This window comes from Nicotiana sylvestris, chromosome 12 (genome assembly GCF_000393655.2).
Source record: "Nicotiana sylvestris chromosome 12, ASM39365v2, whole genome shotgun sequence".
NCBI lineage: Eukaryota > Viridiplantae > Streptophyta > Magnoliopsida > Solanales > Solanaceae > Nicotiana > Nicotiana sylvestris.
In genome coordinates, this window is record NC_091068.1 from 160,358,062 (window position 1) to 160,385,455 (window position 27,394).

General features: G+C 37.5%; 3 protein-coding genes across 3 annotated transcripts; 1 reads left to right on the forward strand and 2 right to left on the reverse strand.

Moving 5' to 3' along the window:
- The first annotated feature begins 11,116 nt into the window (after positions 1–11,116).
- Positions 11,117–11,994, forward strand: LOC104213967 (uncharacterized). Its single transcript, XM_009763548.2, has 2 exons — positions 11,117–11,615; positions 11,722–11,994. The coding sequence occupies exons 1-2, from the start codon at positions 11,156–11,158 to the stop codon at positions 11,730–11,732; spliced, it is 471 nt and encodes a 156-aa protein (XP_009761850.1). The 5' UTR covers positions 11,117–11,155; the 3' UTR covers positions 11,733–11,994.
- Positions 11,995–12,350: 356 nt separating this feature from the next.
- LOC104213968 (glycoprotein 3-alpha-L-fucosyltransferase A-like) lies at positions 12,351–18,947 on the reverse strand. The gene is made up of 7 exons (XM_009763549.1): positions 18,352–18,947; positions 17,191–17,351; positions 15,661–15,902; positions 14,895–14,999; positions 14,246–14,402; positions 13,611–13,838; positions 12,351–12,982 (listed from the first exon to the last, which is right to left on the reverse strand). The coding sequence occupies exons 1-7, from the start codon at positions 18,745–18,747 to the stop codon at positions 12,727–12,729; spliced, it is 1,545 nt and encodes a 514-aa protein (XP_009761851.1). The 5' UTR covers positions 18,748–18,947; the 3' UTR covers positions 12,351–12,726.
- Positions 18,948–20,509: 1,562 nt separating this feature from the next.
- Positions 20,510–26,825, reverse strand: LOC104213970 (cold-regulated protein 28-like). Its single transcript, XM_009763550.2, has 5 exons — positions 26,599–26,825; positions 23,087–23,266; positions 22,687–22,924; positions 21,058–21,155; positions 20,510–20,967 (listed from the first exon to the last, which is right to left on the reverse strand). The coding sequence occupies exons 1-5, from the start codon at positions 26,752–26,754 to the stop codon at positions 20,917–20,919; spliced, it is 723 nt and encodes a 240-aa protein (XP_009761852.1). The 5' UTR covers positions 26,755–26,825; the 3' UTR covers positions 20,510–20,916.
- Between the last annotated feature and the right edge of the window lie 569 nt (positions 26,826–27,394).

Consider the following 27,394-nt stretch of genomic DNA (forward strand, 5'->3'; position numbering starts at 1 on the left):
TGAAATCCTCTCAAATCCGGCCCCGAGCCCACATCTCGGAAGCCGACAAAAATTACAAAACTAGAAAGCTCTTTCACTCACGAGTCTATACATACCAAATTCATCAAAATCCAACCTCAAATGGTCCCTCAAATCCTCAATTCAAACTCTCCAATTTTCAAGCTCTAATCCCTCAATTTCATCCTTAATTTCTTTTAATTACATGCTAAAACAACTGAAAATCACCATAATCACGAGTATTAAGTTCAAGTAGCTTACCTCCACGAAAACCCCTTTGATTCACTCTTCAAAACCCTTCAAAAAGCTCCAAGTCCGAACATGAATGGTGGAAATAACCCAAATTTCGCGAAGTCTGCAATTTATAGGTTCTGCCCAGCAAAACCGCATTTGCGGTCTCATGCCCACATCTACGGGACCGCTCCTGCAAAAACCTTTCAGCTTCTGTGGAATTTTATTAAAAGCCTACTTCCGCTTCTACGATATCATGACCGCATCTGCGGTCATAGCAGATGCGGGGACCAAGCCGCACCTGCGATCCCATCTGCACACATGTGCCTCATGCCCGCTTCTACGGACCTCGCACCTGCGGTTCCCACTCCGCAGGTGCGGTTAAGACAGAATCAGCAGCTTCAGCTGCTTTACCAAATTTCCAAACTCTTCGATAACTATTCGAAATCATCCTGAGGCCCTTGGGACCTCAACCAAAAATACCAACAAGTCACATATTAACATTCAAACTTAGTCGAACCTTCAGAACGCTCAAAACAACATCAAAACACCAAAACACCCTTGAATTCAAGTCTAAGAACTTCTAAACTTCCAAATTCCACAAACGATGTAGAAACTTATCAAACCTCATTTGAATGACCAAAAATTTGCACACACGTCACAAATGATACCACAAACCTACCCCAACTTTCAAAATTCCATTCTGACCCCGATATCAAAATTTTTACCGCCGACCGAAAATCGCCAAATTTCCAATTTTGCCAATTCAAGCCAAATTCCACAACGGACCTCCAAATCACATTCTGAACGCGCTCCCAAGTCCAAAATCACCTAACGGGCTAATCAAATCATAAAAATCCAAATCCAAGATCGAATACTAAATGGTCAAAACTTGGTCAAATCTTTCAATTTTAAAGCTTCAAGTTGAGAATCATTCTTCCATATCTGTTCCGATTAACCTAAAAACCAAAATCGATGATTTACTTAAGTCATAGTACATCATAGAGGGCTAGCCATACCCGAGAACTGGCGAGCAAAGTGCAAATGCTCAAAACGACCAGTCGGGTCGTTACATCCTCCCCTACTTAAACATACGTTCATCCGCGAAAGTGTCCAAAGTTATTCCAAAAGCCATCAAATCTCCATGCATCCACACTATGCACATACTCGGGGTGATCCCATGTCACCCTATCCCATATAGGTCTGATAGCACAACATAACTGAAATTTCGCAATCCAACCTAGCCCATAAACCTTATAACCAAATTTCCATCATTCGGAATTTTTTTATAAGATCAGAATCTCATATCCACATATTGTATAGGTCTGAACAAGCTGTATCTAGTCATAACCATGACCCGAGATGAAATCACATGATATACCACATAACTCAAACACTCACAACGATAATTTCCAGTCACAGTAGCTGCCCAACACAACCAAATGCTGGTAATAACCTCTCATCAAACAAAGCCTCGTTCCAACACTTTCGTATACTGCCAATGATGAAAGAAATGCGCAAAAATCATAACCATTCCTCTGATCAACCAGTCATGGAGTTCTCTCTCTTTCGGCAAGGACTATACTAAATTTCTAAGCCGAATTTCGATATTATCTCTCCAACATGCTGAAATCAAAGACGATAGTATTCATTCTAGATCCCAATGACCTCCTCTCATCCAATACGAGTACTCTAGTGACATGATACATCGATACAATCTAAAGCCACAACCCGTGCAACCTGTGCACCAACACGCAATAGTCCAAATATACTCAAATCATGGAAACTAACTCAAATGAGAGAGCTGTACCACAAGCTCACCAGTACCACCACAACATAATGTTAAAAACCCATCACATACCGTAGAACCAGAACACATGAATCTAACCCGAAGGATCATACCTCCACATAACTTCGTTACAACACGTGACCCCATCCAAATGTTGGTCTGCATTATCTACCTCGAGCCACCCTACTCTAAATCCATAACTATTCGGAATTCAACATCAAGGTCCCAAGGTGCATTACCATAACCACGGAGAAGCAAATGATATAACACCACGTAAAACCCGAAAGAACATAAGCAATACGTCATCCACCAAGCAATACCCAATACTCTTCCCGCTCAATTTCCGCTATGAGACCCCAATAGAGCCGCACCATATATGCATATAACCAACAAATCATAACTCCTCGTAACATAGAAGAGTAGCTCATAGATCACTCCAGAATACAAATAAGCTCAACAACAATCGAATGTCACATCCCTCAACAATAGTAGTTCGGAGTCAACAAATTCGACCCGGTACAGAACATACTTCCATGTTGGGCCTACCAATGAACCCAAATCAGCTCTGGTCACCCACAATAGATAAATAACTCTATGAAAGTTCACAATAACTGAATCATGGCACATACTATCATCTAACTAGCTTTGCCAACATCTTCATAGTCCACAACCACGACATAACCTGTTTATGAGAACTCTCAATCTCCAAATCCATAAAGCACACGAATCACCATATGCATTCCCAACTCCACTGCCCGTACATCTAACGCACATCCGCTACTTGATCATTCCACGAGGGATACTCCTATAATTCTTTTGTGCCACCAAGCAAACTCGAATATCAGCAGTCGATCAAACAAGAGAATGCCGCAATACTAATGAAGTATCCTTAAGTCAAACACATTGCCCTTTCTGAAATGTATATTCTCATCAAGCCACACCAATTAGTAATATCATTTACCTAGTCATCTAAACTGTCCATGCTTCCTAAGAATTTATGACCTTCCTTTCAAAACTGAATCGTGACCTTACACATGCAAATCTCAACCCTACACAACATATTGCATATTCCATGCCATCTTATGATAAACATAAGAACTTCATAATCCATTCCGAGCCACAAGCAACTACGTACTCAACTAGCCAAGAACTTTCCATTTGATCCCATCTAGAATAAAATCACTATACATCACATGCTTCTCACGCTAGTAGAAAATATACATCTTTAACCGTGGTAGAAACCATCAAGAACTCTCCGACTCCCATTTGCACAAAATCAAACCATCAGGATTGAATCCTTCTAACTCAACCAAGCTACGCAGGTCACCAAAAATCTAAGAGCATTGCCACGAAACGCCTGCAAAAACTCATTACCTCATAAGCACCCAAAGAACTAATCATATCCCTTACCATGCCGATCTGACCTACTACCAAGCTGTCCTATTTATCCAAGTTCCTTCTGAATTACATTCAAATTGATACTTCTCCTTGCCATAATACCCCAATCCTCAACCCAGACTCCCCACACGAGACCCAAGCATAAAACCACATCGTCTAAGGCTCATAAGCCGCTGAATACTCTCTTAAATATCCCCAAAAGCACCATATTCAAAATACTTACCCTGAAGAGACTTTCTGCGAATGTAAAGCCATTACATTCACCTTCCTGATACTGATATGTAGAATCTATAATGATATAGAAATGCTACAAGTTTTGACACCTTCCAATGTAAACCTCGGTTTTTAGCCAAATACACATCCTGAAGATCTCCAATTGCTACATGTAAATCTTGAATCCTTTAAAACCATTCTCGGGAGTCATCCACTCTACTCAGGTTTCAATTAAACTGATCAAACGAGCCGAACGACATGTGCCCCATTATTATAGCAACACCTAAGGAAGTAACCCATCCTTCTAAGCAGCCGAGTGATATCCTACTCCATCCGGTTACATCCCTTACAACAATAACTAATTCATCCAACGTTCTCATATACCCATAAAGCATAACACAACCCTTATCCAAAATTTCTTTTACTTGAGTCATCCTCGATCTCAACCTTTGTAAGCCACAACTGATTCGCCGGTATACCTCAAACTGAAACTAATACGACACTTAGTCGCACAATCAACTCATCAATAGCAGACTCCCCCACTTGGCTCAAAGCCATAGGTCAAAAAACACAAAAACTCACAATGCCCATACTCTATTCCTGCCATAATACCATAGTGAGATTAAACTAAATCCTTCATAAGCTCGTGCAATACAAACCATCTAGTACTTCAAATCATCTACAAATCTCGCATTCACCCTCATAATAGTCAAACCCACTCTCATAAGCGATCCATACTCAAATTGCAACACACATATTTCACTGGTAAAAGAGGACTTCCAACAAACAACATAGGGATCATGAACCCTCAGGACACCCTACAAGAGATAACCCACCTGCTTCGCCTCAAACTAGCATCTCTCCATACCCTTCCATCGTCATAAACATCACACAGTCACTTACTCTTCCTGAGCCTAAAATCATATCATGACATGAAATATACTTCACTCCCCAACTAAACAACATGAAAAGATCCTTCAACACACCCATAACTCGGACTATACATCAAATCAAGATGTGGAAATAAAGCACCAAATAGTTCTTTCTACCCTTAAACAGACCCTTCTCATCACATTCAAATCATATGAACACATCTCGCAGTCAAATCATACTCACCCCATAGTCATCCAGTCACAATTCCAACCAATAAGGGCACAAATGGGGATATAAGTCCTAAATGCACGTGCTCACATAATCGGAATCTCAATGCTCAAGCTACAGTCAAAACCCAGCCTTAACCCTCCAGACTGGCCCAACATCAACACACAAAAATTACATCTCGCACCTTATCCAGGGAATCATAAGGCATCGATGCACAGCTGATACCGAGCGCTCATGCACGCATACGAATGCGTGGAAGGAATTCAAAGAGTTACATTTCAAGCTGAATCAATGTCGCATGATAAGAATTCAAGAATGTGGGATTTCCTAAAGGTTTTGCAGCCTCTCGAAGATAAGTACAGGCGTCTCCGTACCGATCCGCGAGACTCTACTAAACCTACTCATGACTCGTGAGACCTATGTAACCTAGGCTCTGATACCAACTTGTCACGACCCAAATCCACCATGTCATGATGGCGTCTATTGTGGTACTAGAAAAGACGACACATTACCAAAATCAAATCAATATTTTCATTTTTAAGGTAAAATCAAAGCTATTTAAAAATAAACCTTCATAAAGTGTTAAATCAAAACAACAGTGTGGAAAGAAATCCTGACATCGGAGTGTCACTAGTCATGAGTATCTACTAAGAACTATCTGATAATACTAAGACCAATACAGTCTGGAAACTAACTAATAACATCTATAGGAAGATAGGAGGGAGAAGAGCAGGGTTGCGGTCGTCGTGCAGCTACCTTACTAACTTCAACACATCCCCGACGGATGAAATCAACACATACAATCACGTCCAGCAACCCCACTGGATCTGCACACAAGGTGGAGAGAGTAATGTGAGTACGCCAACTTAGTAAGTAATAAAAGTAAATAAAGACTGAGCAGTAGTGACGAGTAATAAAACATATACAGTCCATATCATGAAGTCTCAGTAGAATACAACAGGCTTTTAAAATCAAGATTTTGAATCAACTCAGCTCATTCAAATCCAGTTTCAGTAAAATCGTTTAAAACATCTTTCAACAGTCTTCAAACAAAGTGATGAAATAGTGAGTACAAATGATGAAAGCATAATCAGCCCCTCGGGCAACAAAAATCACAAACAGCCCCTTGGGCAAACATCGCTCGTATACAGCCCTCCGGGCCAACATGAATCATAAACAGCCCCTTTGGAAAACTTCACTGTCACTCATACACAGCCCCTCCGGCATACCTCACAATCACTCATAAACAGTCCCTCGGGCACAACATGAATCAAGAACAGCCCTTCGGGCAAAATATCATATCACTCACTCAGAGTACCCGCGCTCATTGGGGGTGTGCAAACTCCGGAGGGGCTCTTACAGCACAAACGCTATAACAAGCCACCTCGTTGCATTAATCAATCAGGCCCTCGGCCTCATAACAAGCCACCTCGTGGCATAAATCAATCAGGCCCTCAGCTTCACAAAATCATGAATTAGTAACAATATGTTGTGGCGTGCAACTAGATCACATAAATATCCTCACAAAAACAGGCTCTCGGCCTCACTCAGTCATAAACCTCTCAAGCCACTCGGGCTATCAGTAAAACAGGATGCTCAACCCAAAATAACATTTTTTATGCATCAAAATGGAGTAATAAAGATCGAGTTATGAAATCAGTAAACATAGCATGACTGAATATAGATTTTTAAATCAAAACAGTGAGAAGATAGTAAGAAAAATACCCCTAAGGTTCCAAACAGCTTTGGCACAAGGCCCAAATATGGCATTCAGCCCCATTTATAGAATTTCTTTCTAAATCACATAAGTATCATATAGTTTCAGTCAAATACGCAACTTTATAATTGCTACGGGATGGACCAAGTTACAATTTCCAACGGTGCACGCCCACACGCCCGTCACGTAGCATGTGCATCACCTCAAAATAGAACAAATGCGAAATTCGAGGTTTCATACCCTCAGGACTAGATTTACAATCATTACTTACTTCAAACCGGTCAAATCCCTACTCCGCAATGCTCTTTCCCCTCGACTCGGCCTCCAATCGCTCTGAATCTATTCACAACCATAACAATACCATCAATATATGCTAATGGAATGAATTCCACAATGAAAATTATCAAATTAGGTACAAATCTCAAAATCCTCTCAAATCCGGCCCTGGGCCCACATCTCGGAAGCCGACAAAAATTACAAAACTAGAAAGCTCTTTCACTTACGAGTCTATACATACCAAATTCATCAAAATCCGACCTCAAATGGTCCCTCAAATCCTCAATTCAAACTCTCCAATTTTCAAGCTCTAATCCTTCAATTTCATCCTTAATTTCTTTTAATTACATGCTAAAACAACTGAAAATCACCATAATCACGAGTATTAAGTTCAAGTAGCTTACCTCCACGAAAACCCTCTTGATTCACTCTTCAAAACCCTTCAAAAAGCTCCAAGTTCGAACATGAATGGTGGAAATAACCCAAATTTCGCGAAGTCTCCAATTTATAGGTTCTGCCCAGCAAAACCGCATCTGCGGTCCCATGCCCCCATTGGTAGGACCGCTCCTGCGAAAACCTTTCTGCTTCTGCGGAATTTCATCAAAAGCCCACTTCCGCTTCTGCGATATCCTGACCGCATCTGTGGTCATCGCAGATGCGGGGACAAGGCTGCACCTGCGATCCCATCTGCGCACCTGTGCCGCATACCCGCTTCTTCGAACCTCGCACCTGCGGTTCCCACTCCGCAGGTACGGTTAAGACAAAATCAGCAGCTTCAGCTGCATTACCAAATTTCCAAACTCTCCGATAACCATCCGAAATCATCCCGAGGCCCTCGGGACCTCAACCAAAAATACCAACAAGTGACATATCAATATTCAAACTTAGTCGAACTTTCAGAACGCTCAAAACAACATCAAAATATTAAAACACCCTCGGATTCAAGACTAAGAACTTCTAAACTTTCAAATTCCACAAATGATGCTGAAACCTATCAAACCTCATCCGAATGACCTCAAATTTTTCACACACGTCACAAATGATACCACGAACCTACCCCAACTTCCAAAATTCAATTGCGACCCCGATATCAAAATTTTCACCGCCGACCGAAAATTGCCAAATTTCCAATTTTGCCAATTCAAGCCTAATTCCACCACGGACCTCCAAATCACATTCCGGGCGCGCTCCCAAGTCCAAAATCACCTAACGGAGCTAATCAAATCATAAAAGTTCAAATCCAAGATCGAATACTAAAAGGTCAAAACTTGGTGAAACCTTTCAATTTTAAAGCTTCAAGATGAGAATCATTCTTTCATATCTGTTCCGATTAATGTGAAAATCAAAACCGACGATTTACATAAGTTATAGTACATCATACGGGGCTAGTCATGCCCGAGAACTAGAAAGTGAAGTACAAATACTCAAAACAACTGATTGGATTGTTACATCAACAAAGGAGCTAGAATAGTAAATAGTAACAGGATGTTGATTCTAGCTGCTTTATCCAATGCATCTATCACTACTCTCAAAGATAAAGGTGAAAAAATGTATTTCTCTAGAGGGACGACCTTCTGTGGCGACACAAATAGTCGACACCAAACGTAAGAGCCGAATTATATGTCGCTTGTTTCAATCGCGTCTACATTAACTCTAATTTGTGACGAATTTGTTTACTTTTTGTGGCGACAGTGGTCGCCACCAAAGCTAAATTGTTCTATTATTAGCTTTTGCAGCGAGTCTGCGACTATGACCCAGTGTCGGCTTGAGGGTAAGGCCAATGAACCGGTGGCTTTAGGCCTCAAGACTTTAAAGGCCCCAAAATTTTAAAAAAAATTACACAAAGTAGTAATAAAATAATGAAATTCAATATTGATTTCTTGAGTTTGAATTTAATTATTTTTGGCCATACGTTGATCGACACAAATTTGGAACAAAATACTGTTACATAATATATATATATATATATATATATATATATATATATATATATATTCTACAATTTCTCTAATGTGAACTCAATTGAAATAATTTTTTAAAATTAAAATGAACAAAATCTTTTCTAATATCAATAATATTTTACCGAAGATATACTAAATGGATTGTAGATCGTCAATTGGGAAGAAATTTGATTAAAAAATAATTAATAATGTTTTTAGTCCTCTTATCAAAGATGGGCTTTAGACCACAAAATTTATTGAGCCGCCTTTGCTATGATTGCCACAAAAAAGTATATGCACCGCAAATATATTTAAACTATAGGTCGCCATTTCGATAGGTGGCTTCACTCAGCTCCTATCTTTAGTGGCGACTATAAAAGTCGCCTAGGAAGGACATCATTAAAAACCTAATTTCCTATTAGGATGGATGGATGGATGGTGGCAGACAGAGGACTATCTTATAACAAAAAAAAAAAAGATAAGTAATCAAGGTGATCAGTCATTAAATGGTTGGAAACGATAAGAGATAAGGATTCAAATCCCAACAGAAACAAATACATTAGGTATTTTTTTCATTAGTCTAAACTTTAATGTACAAAGTTGTCTGGTAAATTTTGGTAGGCGGTAACGGAAATTCGGCAAAAATAATCGAGGTGTGCATACACTGGAAATTAGTAAATACATTGTGAATATATAGCTTATGTCTGTCCAAAATAGCCCGGACACCAGTGCGGACCTACGTTGGGGGGTAGGAAGGGGTCACCGAAACCCGTTAGCTCCGACAAAAAAACTGTAGATATATTTTATATATAATTATATATAAAGTGAGTGACCCCTTAAATATCTTATGCGGCTCCCTAAATTCCCAAAATCTGGACCAAGGAGCTGGTTTGTAGAAGTGCTTAAGTACCTTCGCTCTCTTGATGACTCGGGTTTGAATCCGGGCTCATACATTGCATAATCTTTTTTTAAAAAAAATTTAGAGTGGTGCCCTCGTGATACTCAAATCTTGGGTCCGCCTTTATCGGACACTATCCTAAAAGAGCAGAAGAGATAACACACGCAATGTATTTTGTTTTATTAAGTTAAATTACACTGATAAATTAAAATATAAAAATCTTTACACTATCAGTATACACTTAAATCCAATAGCACTAGACAGAGTCTAGTGAACTAAATGCGATAAATTATGCAGTTGTCCAACTACATGAGACATGTTCTGCTACATAAATTAAGGTTGTTGGAGGCATAAGGCCTTTCAAACTTTGAATTTATCATTGAGAATTACTATGGACTATTTGCAACAGCAGGTACATTTAAGATGTGAATATGGGACTATTCACAATCCCATATTATACTATTTCCTTGTTTCTGCCCCCTTCATCTTTGGGTGGTAAATAGTCAACAAAAGGAGCAAAAATAGTAAATAATAAGTTATAGAACTAGCTGCCTTATTCAATGCATCTGTCATTAATCTCAAGGAAAGAATAATGCTGATACATATTTATTTCTCCTCAGACTGTCTTATACTAATAGACTAGTACTCAAGGGTGTATCCTATATATCATTAAAATAGGCGAAAACTATGTCTCGTACCTGTGTTGGTAGGAGATAACATATATTTCATAAAATAATTGAGGTGCACGTAATTGGAAACTTAGTAAATATCCACTGAACTATGTGTCTAAACTAGCCCGGACAATACCATTAAGAAAGAGAGAAAACACATGCAATGTGTTTTATTTTAATGGACTCACATGTCTGATGTGTTAGATCAAGTTAAAATTGTTGTTTGAACATGTAAAGCAAAAAGAGAAAAAAATAATGGTATTATTTTGTTATCCGGTCTGTGACGGTTCGACAGATCTGATTGGCGTAATGTAATGATCTTATTAATGTGGTCATTGTCTTATAACAGTTCATATGTTTCTTTTTTCTTTTTTAATAATAATAGTGTCCGGATCAACTTACGCCAGAGGCGGACACACATTATGGGTTGAGAGGTCACCGGCACTCTGAAACTTCGGCAAAAATTACATGTATACTTGCAAATTTCTTTAAAAAATAGTTAGATGTTAGCATATGGCCCGTATCAGTAATAGTAGTGTCCTGATCAGCTTACGCCAGAGGCAGACGCACACTATGGGTTGAGGTGCCACCGACATCCTGAAACTTCGGCAAAAACTTCATATATACTTGCAAATATCTTCAAAAAATAGTAGGATATTAGTATATGCCCCAATATCAATCTTTAATGAGCAGTGATAAATTTCTATTGAATGTCATGGTACCCTGCGACCGTCAAATCCTGGGTCTGCCTCTTGACTTACGGGTAGCTCAATTATTTGCTTCTGCCAGTAGTAGTACCAAATAACTCTGACCATGTGGAGCTAGTTACCATCTATATAAAGACCAGCAGAGGAACATGTGAGTTCACATATTGGATGAGAAAGATTGAAATTTAGTGAAAAATTTTACTTTGATTGCCCCAATATGGCATGCTTAAATATGTTCAACAATGATCAACAAGGACTCTACTCAACAATGGGTCCAAGAATTTCCTTTTCTAATGATTTTCTTGATACACAACAACCCCATTTGAGGAATGAAAATGGCTACAAAGAAGCTCCTGTGTCCTCGGATTTCGAGTTCTCTGTCCCTGGCTACAACATGATTTCTGCAGATGAGCTTTTCTCCAAAGGTAAATTGTTGCCATTGAGGGAGAATTGTAGAGCTACAACTCTTAAAGATGAGCTTCTTATTGATGATGACGATGATTATGATGATATTTTTCCAAGAATGGGAAAAGGGATGAGAAGTTGGAAGCAACGTTTGGGGTTGAAGAGATCACAAATTTTGCCACAGAAAGGTGATAAAAATGGTGGAGATTTAGATAGAATAGATGAGACAAAGACACCTGATTTCTGCAATGACATGTTTGCTAATATCACAGGTAATCAGAGACGGATTCAAGATTTACAGTTAGTGGATTTGGAGTGAGTGTGAGTTATTTTATATTATTACTTATTAACTTCCTTACTTATTTTATTCGTTTTCAGGAGTTAACTGATAGGATTTGAAGATGAAGGAAGCAATAATATCGTTCGATATAACCAAGTTGGAAGAAATTTAATTTTCTTGTTGTTGGGGTGTTTTTGGAGAATTTTGAGGTTCTCTTGAAGAAAATTGATCTCTTGATCATGTACATATTTGCATCTTTTTTTATTTTTCATGTTTTGTAAAAATAACTTAACTTCTTGTACTTTGCTGTAATCATATGTATTTGTTGGACAATGGAAAACTCATCAATAGCATCTCACTATTATATGAAATATCTTAATTTTACCCTTCATTACTCAAAGTCCTCATTAGAAGTAAGAACGAATCGAACCACTGGAGAGTCGTCTGCAGTTCACACTTGGGCAAAGACGGCTGACTTTGGAAGCGGAACACGAACCCATTTCCGCTATTCCAGGTTTCATTAAAGTCAAGGCCAAATACAAGATAATGTACTAACATGAATTGCCCAAAAGTATAACGGAGGATAAATTAAGATATTTTTCTGTAGTAGTAGAATGAACACAAGATAATATTGTAGCATCCGCCAATGCAGAAAAACTACTAAAACTATTGTCTAGAAGCATCAAAACAAAACCTTTCAAAATAAATGGCAAATAATAAACAAAACTAGTATAAAAAAGAACCTTTAATTAGTTTCTGCACTTGTCATTACTTGTAACACAATGGACATGTTCTCTGAACTAGATTACAAATTGATCAGCTAGAATTTCCCGCTAGCAAAACCAAGTCCAAGTCTCTGTATATCACCCGCAATTTCGCAACTGCACTACTTTGGGAGGTTAGGCATGTCCATTCAAGGTTCAGAGTTTGTTCCTTTTTACTTGAAAATGTAAAAGATCAGAACTTTCCAGGACAACATTTTGTACTGCAAAAATCATAACCAGAATGATGTTAGGCAGTGGGGCGGATGGTAACTTGGTAAGAATGAGCATTACGCTATGGACTACAACAAGCTGCTGTCGAGACTCAGGTTTGGACTTGATCTATACAAATATGGCTTCAAAGTTTGCGCATGGGTGGCTTTCGATGTGATTCTTAAAATCAGCGTCTCCTTTGAATCTAAAGGTGTACAATGCCTGTCGTTGTGTCATGCCAAGAGGATATACTCTGTAGAGCTTTAGTTCATCCCCTCCACGAAGTATTTGAGGTCTTTCTTCTTTCCAAATAGGAACATGCTTTAGAGATTTCAACTTTGACAGTACTGCAGATTCAAAAGCCTCCAGTGACAAATTAGATGACCTGCAAAGGCTCCAGCAATAACAGTGATTCAAAGATAACATAAGACTTGCCAATGAGACATGAAACAGTTTGTATATGCTCAGAAAGTAAAAGGAGAAGTGCAGGAGAGAATTCACATTATGACATTGGTTGTCCATATTTCTTTTTCGTGGCCGGATCCCCCCAACTTTAACCCCCCAGCCCTATCTTCTAGCTTTACTAGTGAACCAAACACCACTTGCCAAATATTTTCCGGAACTTCCCTAGTTAAGTCTATCAAATCGATCAAGAACTACTTTAGATAGATTGACATTGATTTTGTGGAATATCCAACCACAAACATGTAAACTACTTTATAAGCCCATAGACCATGGCTACCAAGCATATACTTCTCAATTCTCATACATCGAGAGTAAGACACAGTGAGTAGTTACTCAAATAATTTGATCAATATGTCTCACCCCTATTTGCGGTCAGCTCTACGAATCCTCTATATACATTCCACTCTTTTCGGATCCTTTTCATTCCAATATTGGTAAACAATTTGATCATCATGGTACATATTAAACATAAGAACAGCGGCACAGGAACATAAACAGAAAAGGCACTTGTATATGCATGATATTTAGTCATGGCAGATCGAGAATACCTTAGGAAAACAGACTCCATGTCAAACCTCCCTCTTTCACGTACATATACATGATAGACAGTTTCTGAACCTCTGGTACATTTGCAGGGACGTTTCGTAAATTTTGGACTCTTCTCTTCTTTCTCCCTAATACTAGTTGCTAAGAAGATACACAAACGACAAGAAGAGTGAACTGCTGCCATGTCAACCAGGGCTTTGAAAGAGTCAGATGGACCCTCAAATTTCCACCTAAACAATGAAAAGAAACCATTTGTTAGCAAGACCCAGGAAGTTTAAGAATCTTTAATAAATTTTGAAAGGAAAAGGTCAAATGCAAGTCCGCACATGCAGAAGGGGACACACACTCACACACACGGAATAATCTTCCCAATTTAGGAGTTTTAGTTAGACCAAAACTATATATCAGTGTGTCAAAATAGGATAAGGTAATAAACTTTTGTAACTATAGAGACAGGCCAGTGCTACTTTCTCAATAACATGATAACAGAAAAGTACAGAAAGATGTTGGAAAAGGGGTTTTTTTTTAGAGAGAGTGGATAAATCTTCAGGACAAACAAAAAAAAGTTAATTTAGGACAGGAAAATTCAAATAATCAAGAAGAGCACGTAAGAAAAGCATGACTAATTGATGCATACCTTAATGACTCATTATATGCATTAGGATTTTCTGCAAGGTACTTCATAGTCTTGGCAACTGATGCAGCGTCTTTCAGCTCTTTAATGTGTAAAAGTGAATTAGGAGAAGGAGCAAAATCTAGGATGTTTGGAGCACCAATCACCACGGGGACTGATCCTGCAAGTTTACATGAACTTCCTTTTATCAGCACAATAGCGTTGACTACCATAAATCATAATTTTGAAGTAGTAACTTGTGAAAAATCATAAAAACAGGATTCTGTGCATAACTCTAGCCTAAAGTATATCGACTAGGAGCACAAAGAATATGATTAACAATGATAATTAACGTAAAATCATTTAAAATTTTCCTAAAGCCTTTTACATGAATATAAAGCAGAGCATATTTGTGTGCCGTACCAGAAAATGCAAATTCGGGTACAAAACGCAGTTGAAGTAACATAAAGTGCTCAGAAGTTTGTGCTTTTTGCTTTGTTCTTCATGGCGCTCTATAGCTAATATCTCCTATGTCTTTTGTGTAATTATGAATTGCAGAAAAAGTAAAACAAAATGCATCATTGCAGAGGGGTGGGGGCTAATAGAAAATAATAGATACATCGGAAACTAAGTGTTCAAATCAGAACCAAAATTAACAGGCAAAAATTATTACCAGCTACTAAGGACTGGAAGAATTTTTCAGTGACATAATCCTCCTCATTAGAATTCTCAAAAGCGAAGCTAAATTTGTAGCGCTTGAGAGTTTCCACTTTGTCCACTGCCATGAAATTGAGAACAAGATGACAAGTGAGCATTCACAGGATATAATGTACAATTAAACTAGAGGCATGAATAAACATATTCTGCATTCTAATATGACATTTATTAAGACTGCCTTTTCTCTTAATTTCCCTTTCCAACAAACCCTGGTCTAGCTTCTTCACAATAAATTTACAAAAAGATGTCTGCTTTTCAACTCTATTCTAATAAATTTACATATAATGTAAAGTTTAACCACATGCATGCATATTCTACATCAGAAAAATAAACTAAAACTAAATTTTCTCTAAATTTTTCTTTTATAACAAATTAGGGTCTAATTTCATTGCAATGAATTTGCAAAAACTGTCGGCTTTTCAACTCAATTTAATGGGTTGCAAAATACTAAGAAGGTATTCAAAAAATAACAAGCATAACAGCAAAATAACCAATCCACAAAATGAACTCTTCAAACTAGCAGAAAATCTGACTATTTAGAAAACTTACATGTGTATGTGTACATTTACCAAGGAAACAAATATAAGGTTTCCATTACCAGTAAACATGGCTTTTCAAAAACACATTATATTGAAATATTTTAGACAATTAGCTCCTTAATGGTAACTACTTCAAGAAAAGAACCATCAATATATTATCATATATAATGGAGATACACTGACCATTTCCATCCCGGTTACGATGACAACTGCCAAAAGAATCAATCTTGATATTTGCCCTTTCAAGGACTTCAAGAGCCTGCAACCGGAAGTTGCGAGCACCACAATTAGAAATAAAAGCAGCTGCTAATGCATTCTCAGTTTTAGGTTGCACTGGAGCCATTATATCGTACTCCGCCCAAGAGAAGTACCCAACAGGAACATCCGAAGAGAGGCTTGTTGTCATTACAATATCATATCCCCTTCTGAAACATGAGAAAGAATAATAAAGTTGGTTAGAGATTTCCCTAGAGAAAGATATAAAGATTGAGAGAAGAACTATAGGAGATCTAAAAATTAAATTATAACCACAACATGATCCTAAGGTTATTGTGTCTATGAGGCCTTTATGATTGCTGTTATTATCTCTATGATCTGTTGATAGTACTGATATATTGTCTCTTTTCATCTTCTTGAGCCGAGGGTCTATCGGAAACAACCTCTCTACTCCCTCAGGGTAGGGGTAAGGTTTGGGTACACACTACCCTCCCCAGACCCCACTTGTGGGATTTTACTAGGTTGTTGTTGTAGTTATTGTTGTTGAGGGCTTTATGATTGCATGTTTGTAGATGCCCTTTCCAAAGGCTATTTGAGCAAATGCAACTGCTTTTTTTTGTAACGATGGAAAATATGCAGTATGGAAGGCTGTTATTAAGTCAATTTATGGCATGGAGAGATATTAGGATCCAAAACCAGTAAGTAATCCTTATGAGGTTGCTTTGGGGAGACCAATAGCTAATTTCTAGGGACAGTTCAAAGACAACATAAAACAAAAAGTTGAAAATGGTAGGAAAGTCAAGCTTTGGACTGATAGATGGTGTAATGAAGGTTTACTTACAGATTTATTCCCAACTGTGATCAGTTGTGGTTTCAAATCAGGATTGTCTATGTGAATCTGTTAGTCATCTCCCGATGCATCGTAATCTTTCTTGGAGTATCTGGTCTTTATTCCTTAATATTTAGAGGGTATCCTGATAAAAAATATATTTTGGGTGTAATACTGGGTAATGCCACAAAATTTCAAAGGTGCACTCATCAGCTGGCAAGCACAGTGGAGAAAAGAGGGAAGAATATCTGGAAGCTTATTTCTTTGTGTATTGTTTTGACGGTTTGGCAAGAAAGAAATATGAGATATTTTGAGGGGGAAAATGAGGAGATTATAGTTATGAAGTATAGATGTTTACAATATCTCTTTTGCTGGCATAAAACGGATCTTGTAGTTAGTACAAATGAGTTCTTGGAGTCGCTGGATTCAGGTTTTGAGTAGACTTTGGAAGTATCAATTTTTGTACTTTCTTGGTACTGCTTACTAATAATATGCTACCTTACTTATCCAAAGAAAAAAGGTCTAGTCAGAAACTAATTGCAAGCAAAAACTTCCAAGTGAGATATGTTTCATTAAAAAATGATCACAAGATGAAAATTCAATTGTCGACAAATGCTGCCAAATGTGGTGAGAATGTTTTAAGTCTTTTTCTAGATGTGCTTACCCACCGTCGTGCGGTAATGATGTTGTTCTCAGGATAGTATTGAGCAGACTCCATTGACCGAAGCACGCTAGCCGTGCCAGCCTGTTGTGGTGTCCCAAATGCCGCATCAGGCTTCTTATCAGAATCCACACCAAAGTTACATCCTACGGCACAAGACTTCCAATCCTAGATAACGATCGAAGGAACATCAGTTTTTGCATATGGTAAGGGAAAAAAATCAAGAAGAAAGATGGTAACCGAGTAACTGTTACCTGCTCTCACCTATATACCAGTGGATAACATGGGAACAAGAACTAGTCATGATAAACTCAAGCAATAAATGGCAGTTTTACTGATTGATTTCTGCTCATTCCACTTAAGTGCTCTATGAAGAATTCAATGTAATGAAGGAAAAAAAGGTAAGAAAAAAAGAAGATACTCAAGGCTCCTCCCCTTATTCCCTACTAGTATATAAAATTCATGAGTATTTTTACCCATATAGAAGAGGTTTTGGAATATTGTCAATAGTCTGTACTTTATAAGATATTCCACTGTAAACATGATATAAGAACAAAAAAAAAACGAGAAGAAAACCCAAGCATCATTTGAAACAACAAATTTTTATCATTCCATCTACCAAAGCCATATGTCTGGAGCTCTGGCAGCTAACTGATGTAATAAATAACAAGACATAAATTGCAACAAAATCCATATAATAGTCTAAAAGAGATGCTCGATTACCAATTAATGTTTCCATGGAGAATTAGCTGCTACTACCTTTTAAGTGACCTAATGGTGTAAATCTATTTTACATCGTTAGTGCATAGAACTTATACTCATCATCAAAATACTCATCATCAAAATGGCAGGTCGATGCGCTAAGCTCCGGCTATGTAGGGTTCCGAGAAGAGCCGGACCACAAGGGTCTATTTTACGCCGCCTTACCCTGCATGTCTGCAAAAGGTTGTTTCCACGGCTCAAAACCGTGACTCACATGGCAACAACTTTACCGGTTACGTCAAGGCTGCCCTTCACTCATCACTAAAAAAAAAAACTATTACATCCTTAAGTGCATAGAACTTCCCAAACTATTCGTGTTCAACTATATGAATCCTCTATATCCATTCTGCTCTATTCACCCCATTTATTAGTAAAAAGAATAAACATATACAAGAAACAATCTCACCTTTTCGCCGCCATGAACAAAAATTGGATCTTTGTCAAAATCTCTAGAATACTCCACAGAATCCTCCCTTTCCAACCACTCCTCACAGCTCCCAGTTTCCAAATTCCGATCAATCTCACCACTCCTTAACACAGCCAACCCAGCCTCATTAATTTCCACTTTGGAGGTTGACCAAGACGACGTCGTAAACTGGTAAAATGAGTCAGTCCAAGAGTTGACTAGGTTGGCTTTTTCAGCCATGTCTAGTCGACCCAGAAATGCAATTTCAACTATAACCACAAGTGCAACTACTAGAGGTAGCCAATTGGACCATTTCTTTTGGGGAACATTTGTAGGTGATGATGACCCAACACCTTCAAATCTTGGTAATCTTTGAATTGGCACAACTGTTGCCATTAATAACTCAAAATTTTGTATCAAAAATTTGTTCTTTTTGTGGAAGTAATATAGCTAAAGATGTGATCTTTTTTTCTTCTTCTTCAGAGGGTTTGGTAATTCTTCATTTGGTGGGACAGTTGGGGGTGGGGTGGAGGGGGGGAGGTAGGAGTGAAAGTCAAGCAAAGAGATATATGAATGGGAAGGGAAGTTTGTTGGTCAATCTAAAAACACTGTAGGTCTACGCCACCATTGGTGTCTTAGTTCTTTTTTTCTTTTTCTTTATTTTTTGTATTTTTTTGTTTTTTGTTTTTGCCGTACGTTGTTGTCTCAGTTGACATTAGTCGTTTCCGTTTCGTTTTTCCAAGTGTTATTTATGCACTGCCGGGTAGTTTGGGTCACAAATAAATTACGGAGGAATTATGACGTAGCTTTGACAAGTAAATAAAGAAAATTATTTAATTACACTAATTATGAAAAAAAATATTATACAGCATTAATCATAAAAATGCAAAAGTAGTCTCTGTAAAGGGGCCTTAAAGCAACGATAAAGTTGTCTGTATGTAACATACGACTATGTTTGCATAGGGTAGGCCACACGCTCTTAGGTTGCAGCCCTTCCATGTACCTTGCGTAAATACGGGATACTTCATGCACCGGACTGCCCCCATTTTTTATCTTAATAATTTTTTAATTAATTATCCTTTATTTATTTTTAGAATCATTAGTAAATGATTAAATACTTTATAATTTTTTTAGATAAAAATTTTTTGATTAAATTATCCTATATTTATTCATGATTTTCTGAAATGTTATTTATTTTTAACCAATTTTTTTTTAGCTAAAACGACATTTAGTACAATAGTTAAGATACAAAAGTTTTTTAAAAAAATGTAACGGTAATCCAGTAATACTAGTACAATAATAACAAATCTAGCATAAAGAGCCTTATCCCTACGTTGTGAAGGTATAGAGACTGTTTTCCATTAACCTAACTCAACGGTAAACTAGTAATAATAAGAAATATTTCCCCTAACTCTTTTCCTCAATCTCATTTATGAAATATCACTAAGCAGTTTTCTCGTTATGTTGCGTCTGCCAATATCTACTTAGATTGAAATTTATTTAATTTTCTTTCAAATTAATTTAATTAAGATCTTTTTTCAACCCAATTTAAAGCCAACACCCCCTAAGGAAGAAGTAATTCAAAAGATAAGACAGTGCATGAAGCAAAAGAGTAGAAATGATAGACTTTGTGGGCAGAATTTCCTATACTTGTGCGTGCAAGTTGGCTCGAACATCATTGTCATAAAAAAAGGTTGGATAGACAATCAATGGTCAAGATATTGTATTAATATCCCTGTTGTCTAGCTGGATCACTCGCTATTTCACCAAATCTAACTAAACCCTAATCCAACTTAAATATGAACTCAACAGCAACTCATGACATCTGATCTGGAAAAGTTGGTTAAGTAGGAGCAACTGTTGGCAACTTAAAATGAATCTGTTAATGATGGATGCCTATTCCCTGCGGACTATACATTAGAAATAAAAAGGGAAAAGGAATAAAGAAAGTCAAACAATTAGCCATTTCCTTGTGATTATCAAGTCATATGGAAGTTGGTACTCCTACTAAAGATATCCTTTGACAATATTCTATAAGACTACAACCACCAGCAAAAGATTAGTTTTTTTTAAGTAGGTACAGAAATGGCAGTGATTCCACCCACCCCTTTCCCACATCCCTAAAAGAAACAATGCAACTACTTAATTGACGATTCTATTGTCGAAAATAAAAGAACTTTGTATAACGTAAAACACAACAACAGTGATCTCAAACTTCATTTCACCCTCTAACCACTTCTCTAAACATATCTCATTTACAAATTTAATGGAATGAAGAAACTCTATCGAGATGAGCCAGATAATTCTTTTACTAGTAACTACTAGCTAAAAAAATGGCCCCTTTTTCTACAGCAAAACAAAACTCATCTTTAGTAGTTAGTACCTCCAAACTTGTCAAATGTCATTCTTCAAACACGGACCAGCTTGATGGCAAGAGCTTGTGCTTGTAAAGCAGTGTTCTCGGATATTACTCTGCACCTTAGCTGCCAGCTGTCATGCAAAAAGGGGACTTCACATCACCTTGGGGACAGATGAAGTCGTGGTTCTTTTACTAACATTCAAGATTTACTTCTTTCTTTCGCTGGAACACGGAGTTGGCTGTTCCTTTGGAACAATCTAAAAGTAAATGTTCATTGATTAGAAATTAGACCTTAAAAACCACTACTTAAGTTATGGACGTAATAAGAAGAAGTTGATGCACATTACTTGCTCATCATCTGCAGTATCCATCATAGCTGTCTTCAGTTTTTTGCTCCTTGAGTTTTCTTCGAAATCTTCATCCACAAAATTCTGACCTGAACCTTCTGCAAATTTTTTTAAAATTTCAGTGTCAAAGAAACTAACAGAAGTATAATTCACATAGCTATGAGACATATCATTACCCTGGATTTCCTGAACCCAGGGAATCAAGCATTAAACAAGTTTTTAGAACTCTACTACCCTCCCCCAAGAAAGAAGCACATTCACCACCACCAACCACCAATATATGTGTGTGTGTGTGTGATATACGAGCAATGCTGCACCCAGAAAAGAAAAACTTAAGAGAAGTATTTAAACAAGTAATATAACTGAGACCGACAGCTATAAATTCCATATTTGAGCCATTTGCTGGTTATTTCTCCAAACATGCCTTATATTACCCAAAGAAGGAAGATAAAAGAAAAGGAAACAATACAAACAATTAACACTGGCTCCAAAACAACTGATATTTTCCAAGTTCTATCCTAATCGAAATGGTAATAGAACTGGTGTCTGCAAAAGGGCTACAGCAGAATATGGACAGTAACTGCAGAACCTGAACAGATATACTTTTAAACATTTATTCCATGCAGTTATGAGGACTCAGCTCTGAGTTAGTAGCCCTTTTCTTTTCAAAGTGTTTATGCACCAATCTTTTTTCTTTCATTAATCCATATTTTCAAATAAATTTACTCATCCTAACCTTTCACGAGGTTGAAAGAAAGACGGGGCATTACTACAAGGTTCAAATTACATCAACAATATGCAAATGTCAAACTTAAATAGGTCCTTTGGTAGTCCTTAACCAGATGAGGCAAAGGACAACTTAGAAGGTTTTTGCAGTTGTGGAAACTTAAATAGGTCCTTGGTTAGTCCTTAACCAAATGAGGCAAAGAACAACTTAGAAGGTTTTTGCAGTTGTGGAACCTCCACATTTCAAGTCTTGACCAAGTTCAAGCAAAAAATGCTCTAAAGCTTCCAAGAAAAAACAACACTAACATCCACTGAAACATGGAGAAACGATACTAAGGCAGCCAAAGCATCTGTGATATATTCATCCATCCTCTAAGTAAGAAATACCAATTGGAAAGCTTAACTTAAACGTAAACAGAACTAGTTAGTTGTAATTCTAAAGGAAAATGTCCCCTGCCATAGTCATCTAACAAACTGATTATCACACTGATTAAATAACTTGTAAAACCAAACATTGTCGAAGATGATTCAAGAATTTAAGTAGCAGGTCAATGCATGTTCTAACTCCACCAATCTTGACCACAGCCAGACAAAATATATACTTATCAAAGGAACTGTATATCACATGACCAATGCAATTACCTTATGAGCATACAAGGAACCAGGTTAGATGTTAATTATCAAAAATGAATGCAAAACCACCCTAAATAATGCCTGCATGAATGCTCGTTTATGCTTTAATTCGAGTAAAATACCCGTGGTACGGAACAAGCGAAACTGAGAGAGAAGTACAACAGAAGAAAAATATTACACCAGTTTGGCATAAATGATATGCTAAAATAACTAAAACCTTTAACTCCTGAAGTAAGAAGAATCTGCACATAGATGTTATAAAGTGCTTACCAGCAATTCTGCTAACTGGTTTCTGAAGTTCTGCAGCGAAGGGAAAGAGCAGGTCTGATCTTTCTTCAAATACATGAGATAAGGTCCTCTTATCTCTTCTTTGATTTTCCTCAGTACGGAGTCTAGCACATAATTGGAGGTCTGTAACGTGATGATACTCATCACCCTTCCTGACGAACAGCTCGGATTGGTCACTCTCAATATTGATCTTCGAACACCCATCTCGCCGAGCAGTAAACTGGAAGAGAAAAGGAAACTCTCAAGCAAGATTTTCTTTTGGGGGAGTTGGGAGTGGGTAGAAGGTGGAGCAGGGTTCAAGTTCTTCAAGCATAGCAGCTAAATGATAGTATATCTTATAGCTCCAGAAACAGAGAATTGTAATTATTGGTGATTTTCTGACCTGCTTAGAAGCTATATCACTGGGAGCAGACAGCTTTTGAGACAAATTTCTGCAACTCCTGTTCAGCTCCACACGACCAGCACGCAAGACTATTGATCTGCGCAATTGCTCAACAAATGATGCTTCAAGACAATCAAGAAATGTATTATGCTTCTCATTGGTCCATCCCATGCAATCATCCTGAAGTCAAAACGTGAAACATGCAAATCTGTGAATTTTCTACCTTTTTAACAGGTTGGTGAAAGAGAAACATGTCAATTTCAACCGCATTTTTCTATCAGCTTAGTTGCCATAGCTCATGATCATAATAACATCGGGGCTGCCCGTGATTAGAGAATGTGTCCTTAACCTTCCTGAAGATCAAATTTTCAAATATCTCCAGTTATCTGCTAAATTAATCCAAGAACGACAGCACCACCACAACAACAACAACATGCCCAGTATATTCTCACATGTGGGGTATGGGGAGGGTAGCGTGTACACAGACCTTACCCCTACCTTATACATGTAGAGAGGTTGTTTCTAGAGACCCTCGGCCTCAGCTCAGACAAGCGCAGTTAGAACAGTAAAGCAAATTGAAATATAGCAAAGTCATAGGAGAAGAGATAGTAGCACAACTAGCTAGTAATTAGACCGAAGCAGAAGCAACATCATATACTATTAGAAATCTAATAAAGAGACAAACAAGAGAAATACTACAGCTACCGGAATGGAAGGAAAGTACGCTCTACTACTACTAGCCTTCTACCCTAATCCTCGACCTCCACACCCTCCTATCAAGGGTCATTTCCTCAGTCAGCTAAGATGCGCCATGTCCTGCCTAATCACCTCTCCCCAATTCTTCTTTGGCCTTCCTCTCCCTCTTCTCAGGCCCACTATGTCCAACCTCTCACACCTCCTCACAGGGGCATCGGAGCATCTCCTCTTTACATGCCCGAACCATCTCAGTCTCACTTCCAGCATCTTATCCTCAACGGGATCCACCAAGAACGACAACACCAGTTAAGGAAAATTCTAGGATATCATGCCTACCATGGCTAAACTATATAGAACCTTATACACATGATCTGTTTCACGGAAAAAGTGTAGGTGTAAATAAAATAATTGGAATAATCCATGATACGAATGTCAAAGGGGAGTGGCAAATGGAGAAGCTTTGACAAGTCAATTCAGGTGGATATGAGAGAATCAAGCACATAGAAATGAATTAAGAGGACAACAAACAAAAAAATGCACAGGGTAAAAGGGTAGCTTGTACTTTGAGGCGTCCACAAGCAAATTTTGCATTAGAATTTTCCCTAAGTCTTCAGAATCTGCATTTTTTGGTGCATAAATCAGGTAGTACGTGAATTTGATCAAATGCTGGACTTCCAGCATCCCCTGCAATTCCTGAAGAATTCGGGTCCAGTGTTTTTTGTAACTTTTTTGAGGCACCTTCTGGTGCCATAATAGATATAAACTCTCACTTTAGTTATCAGAATACTTGGCTATATGGAAGAGCGTTTTCTAAAAGTGACAATGTAATAAATGATATTCTGCAGCTTTGACTAGTAAAAATGATTATCTACTACTTCAAATGAATGATTCAACACATATCGGTGCTAATTAGAAAAGACAATTTTGCCAGGTATGCCAAATTCTATACCAAAGATACAACAAAAACACCACAAAACCATTTTAAATTTAATATGAAGTAATCAACAGCCAGCCTTCTATTGATTAATTTGAATACCTGAAAACCTAATTAAAAAAAATGTGGAAGTCTCTCGTGTGTCAAGTAATGAACAATGGAAAATCTTTTCTTGAGAGGTAGCAAATGGCTAATCATGAGAGTAAGATTAAATTCATCATTAATCCTCTACTTCCTCCTAGTTCAGTTTCAATTTGCTCGTTTTACAGAGCATCTCATGACAAGCATTCAACAAAAGTTCCTGGTCATATGATTAACCCCCCCACCCCCACCCCACCCATCACCACCACCACCACCACCACAGTCTCAACACCAAAGAAAGAGAGCGATCAAAAAGGAGAAGAATCACACACACAGGCACCCTGTTACAACAGGATGATTGATGTTTGTTACAACTCCACTGCGACTTCACAGCTATAGAAGTTGTGTGAGCAAAAATTGCAGTCTGTGCCTCTGTGGTATTTGAAAGCCTGAAAGGTGACATATATTTACAGAGCAAGAAGTCTATTTTTTAACCAAACTAATGAGAAGCACTCTTCTTTTCCAATTATAGAACACTTTACACCTTATTTGGGATAGCCGAGGTCATTTCATCGTACAATAAATCACAATTACTCCAATGCAAGATGTTTTATTAACACTATAAGAACCAGAGCTTAATTAGGCATAACAAACACCACATATAGAACTGTCAATATGATCTCTAAAAAAGTGAATGGTTAAGAGTAAAATAGTCTTTACAGTGCAGTTAGCTGATTAGCTAAAGTCAGTGGTCATTTAATAGTTAAGTTAGCTAGTTATTTTGGTTAACTGGAGGTTGTAATGAATGTTTAAAAAGGACCACATGTGGTGTATTTTCAGACTAACATTCAATGAAGATATTTTCTACTTCTCCAATTCACTCATATCTCACCTTCTATCACCCTCTCTGCGTTTCTCTCAGCTGGGATCTCTGAAGTTAACAATGAACTTGTTTGAAATTTCTTCATCAGTTCTACTAAGTACAACAACAAGAACAATAACAAAACCAGTGTAATCTCACAAAGTGAAGTTTGGGGAGGGTAGTGTGTGCGCAGACCTTACCCCTAACTCGTGAAGGTATCCAGTATGCAACGAATATCCTTCTTATATCTTCTCTAGGTTTTGCTCTGGCTATAATAGCACGTGGACTACAATGATGCAGACGGTCACCAGTATAAATTTTCTCTTATACTAAAACTATGGAACTAACAAATAATTAAATCAAGTAGGGTACTTGAGTTCAATGAATGTCAACCACTTCATTTTCAGCAAATTGTGATACAGACACATCAAAAAATCTCAAAAACTGGAAGAAAAAGTTACCGATAGGCGTACATAAATAATCAAAGATTCACGAAAATTGAATTAACTAATTAAAAAGAACATAAACAAATATCTACCTGAGTACACAAAGATACAGAAACATCTAATCAACTACGTAACTTTTTCAGCAATTTGTGTTATAGCTGATCGCAATTCAGACAGAAAAATTTAGTCAAATAGCTAAATACAGAAAAATTTATCTGGAAGAAGTGAAAATATGATTTAACCGTGGTTGCATTTCTTCTCTGAAGCAAATCATCTTTGGAAAATTCTCAAAATCTAAGCAAAAATACCTTTCTGAGGTACAAAAATAAACACGAAAAGATAATCAGCTAGGTGATCTTTTAGCAGATTGTGTTACAGCTGTTCACCAAAATCTTACGAAAAAAACTAAAATAAAAACTAAGCAAATCCTTTCTGAATATATCAAAGATACAACGAAAATTACAAGGAGAAAAAGTGGAAATAATATAATTACCGTGGTTGCATTTCTACTCTGAAGCAAATGATCGTTGGAATTCTCAACAGTCGGAGAAGAAGACTCGCCGGAATTCGACCGAGTCAACTCAGCGGTGCAACTCTCCGACAGATTTTCCGACAAAAACGGCGAATCCCTCCGGTAAATTTCCTCCATTTCTGGTCTCTGAAGAATGTAAGATCTCAAAAAATAAGAGGAAATAAAAAATATCTGAGTCTGAAGTTTGGGGTGAAGGGGTTAGGGACTTAGGAGGCGTCTGATAAAGCGGGGTATGTACGGTGGCGGGGCCCACGATATTCCTACGTGGCGACGCTTTTCCTCGTGTAGTAACATGGCCCGTCGCCACGTCAGCGGGAATGATAATATCTTCGGCCAATATCAGCCAGATATTTTTGCTGTTCTTGCAATGTAGGGGTGGGTCCCTTTGCACTTTTACACTTTTTATTTCTTTTTTCAAATTTTACACTTTTTATTCACTTCATCTAATATTATAGCGGAAAAATATTTATTTGCACACTATGTTGGTCCCAAACGAATGAATGCTAAATATATATTTAGCACTTAATTACGGTAAAGTAATATTTATTTATTTTAAAATTTATATTTTTAAATATATAAATTCTTGTGGTCCTTTTTTTCCCGGATCTCGCGCATAATGGAAGCTTAGTGCACTGAACTGTCTTTTTTATATTTTTTAAATATAATAATTGTTTGATTTCATGTAAATATCAATTACAAATAAGTACTCCTATCTTATGTAAAAATTCAAAGTGATATTAATTTGTTATTGTTGTTA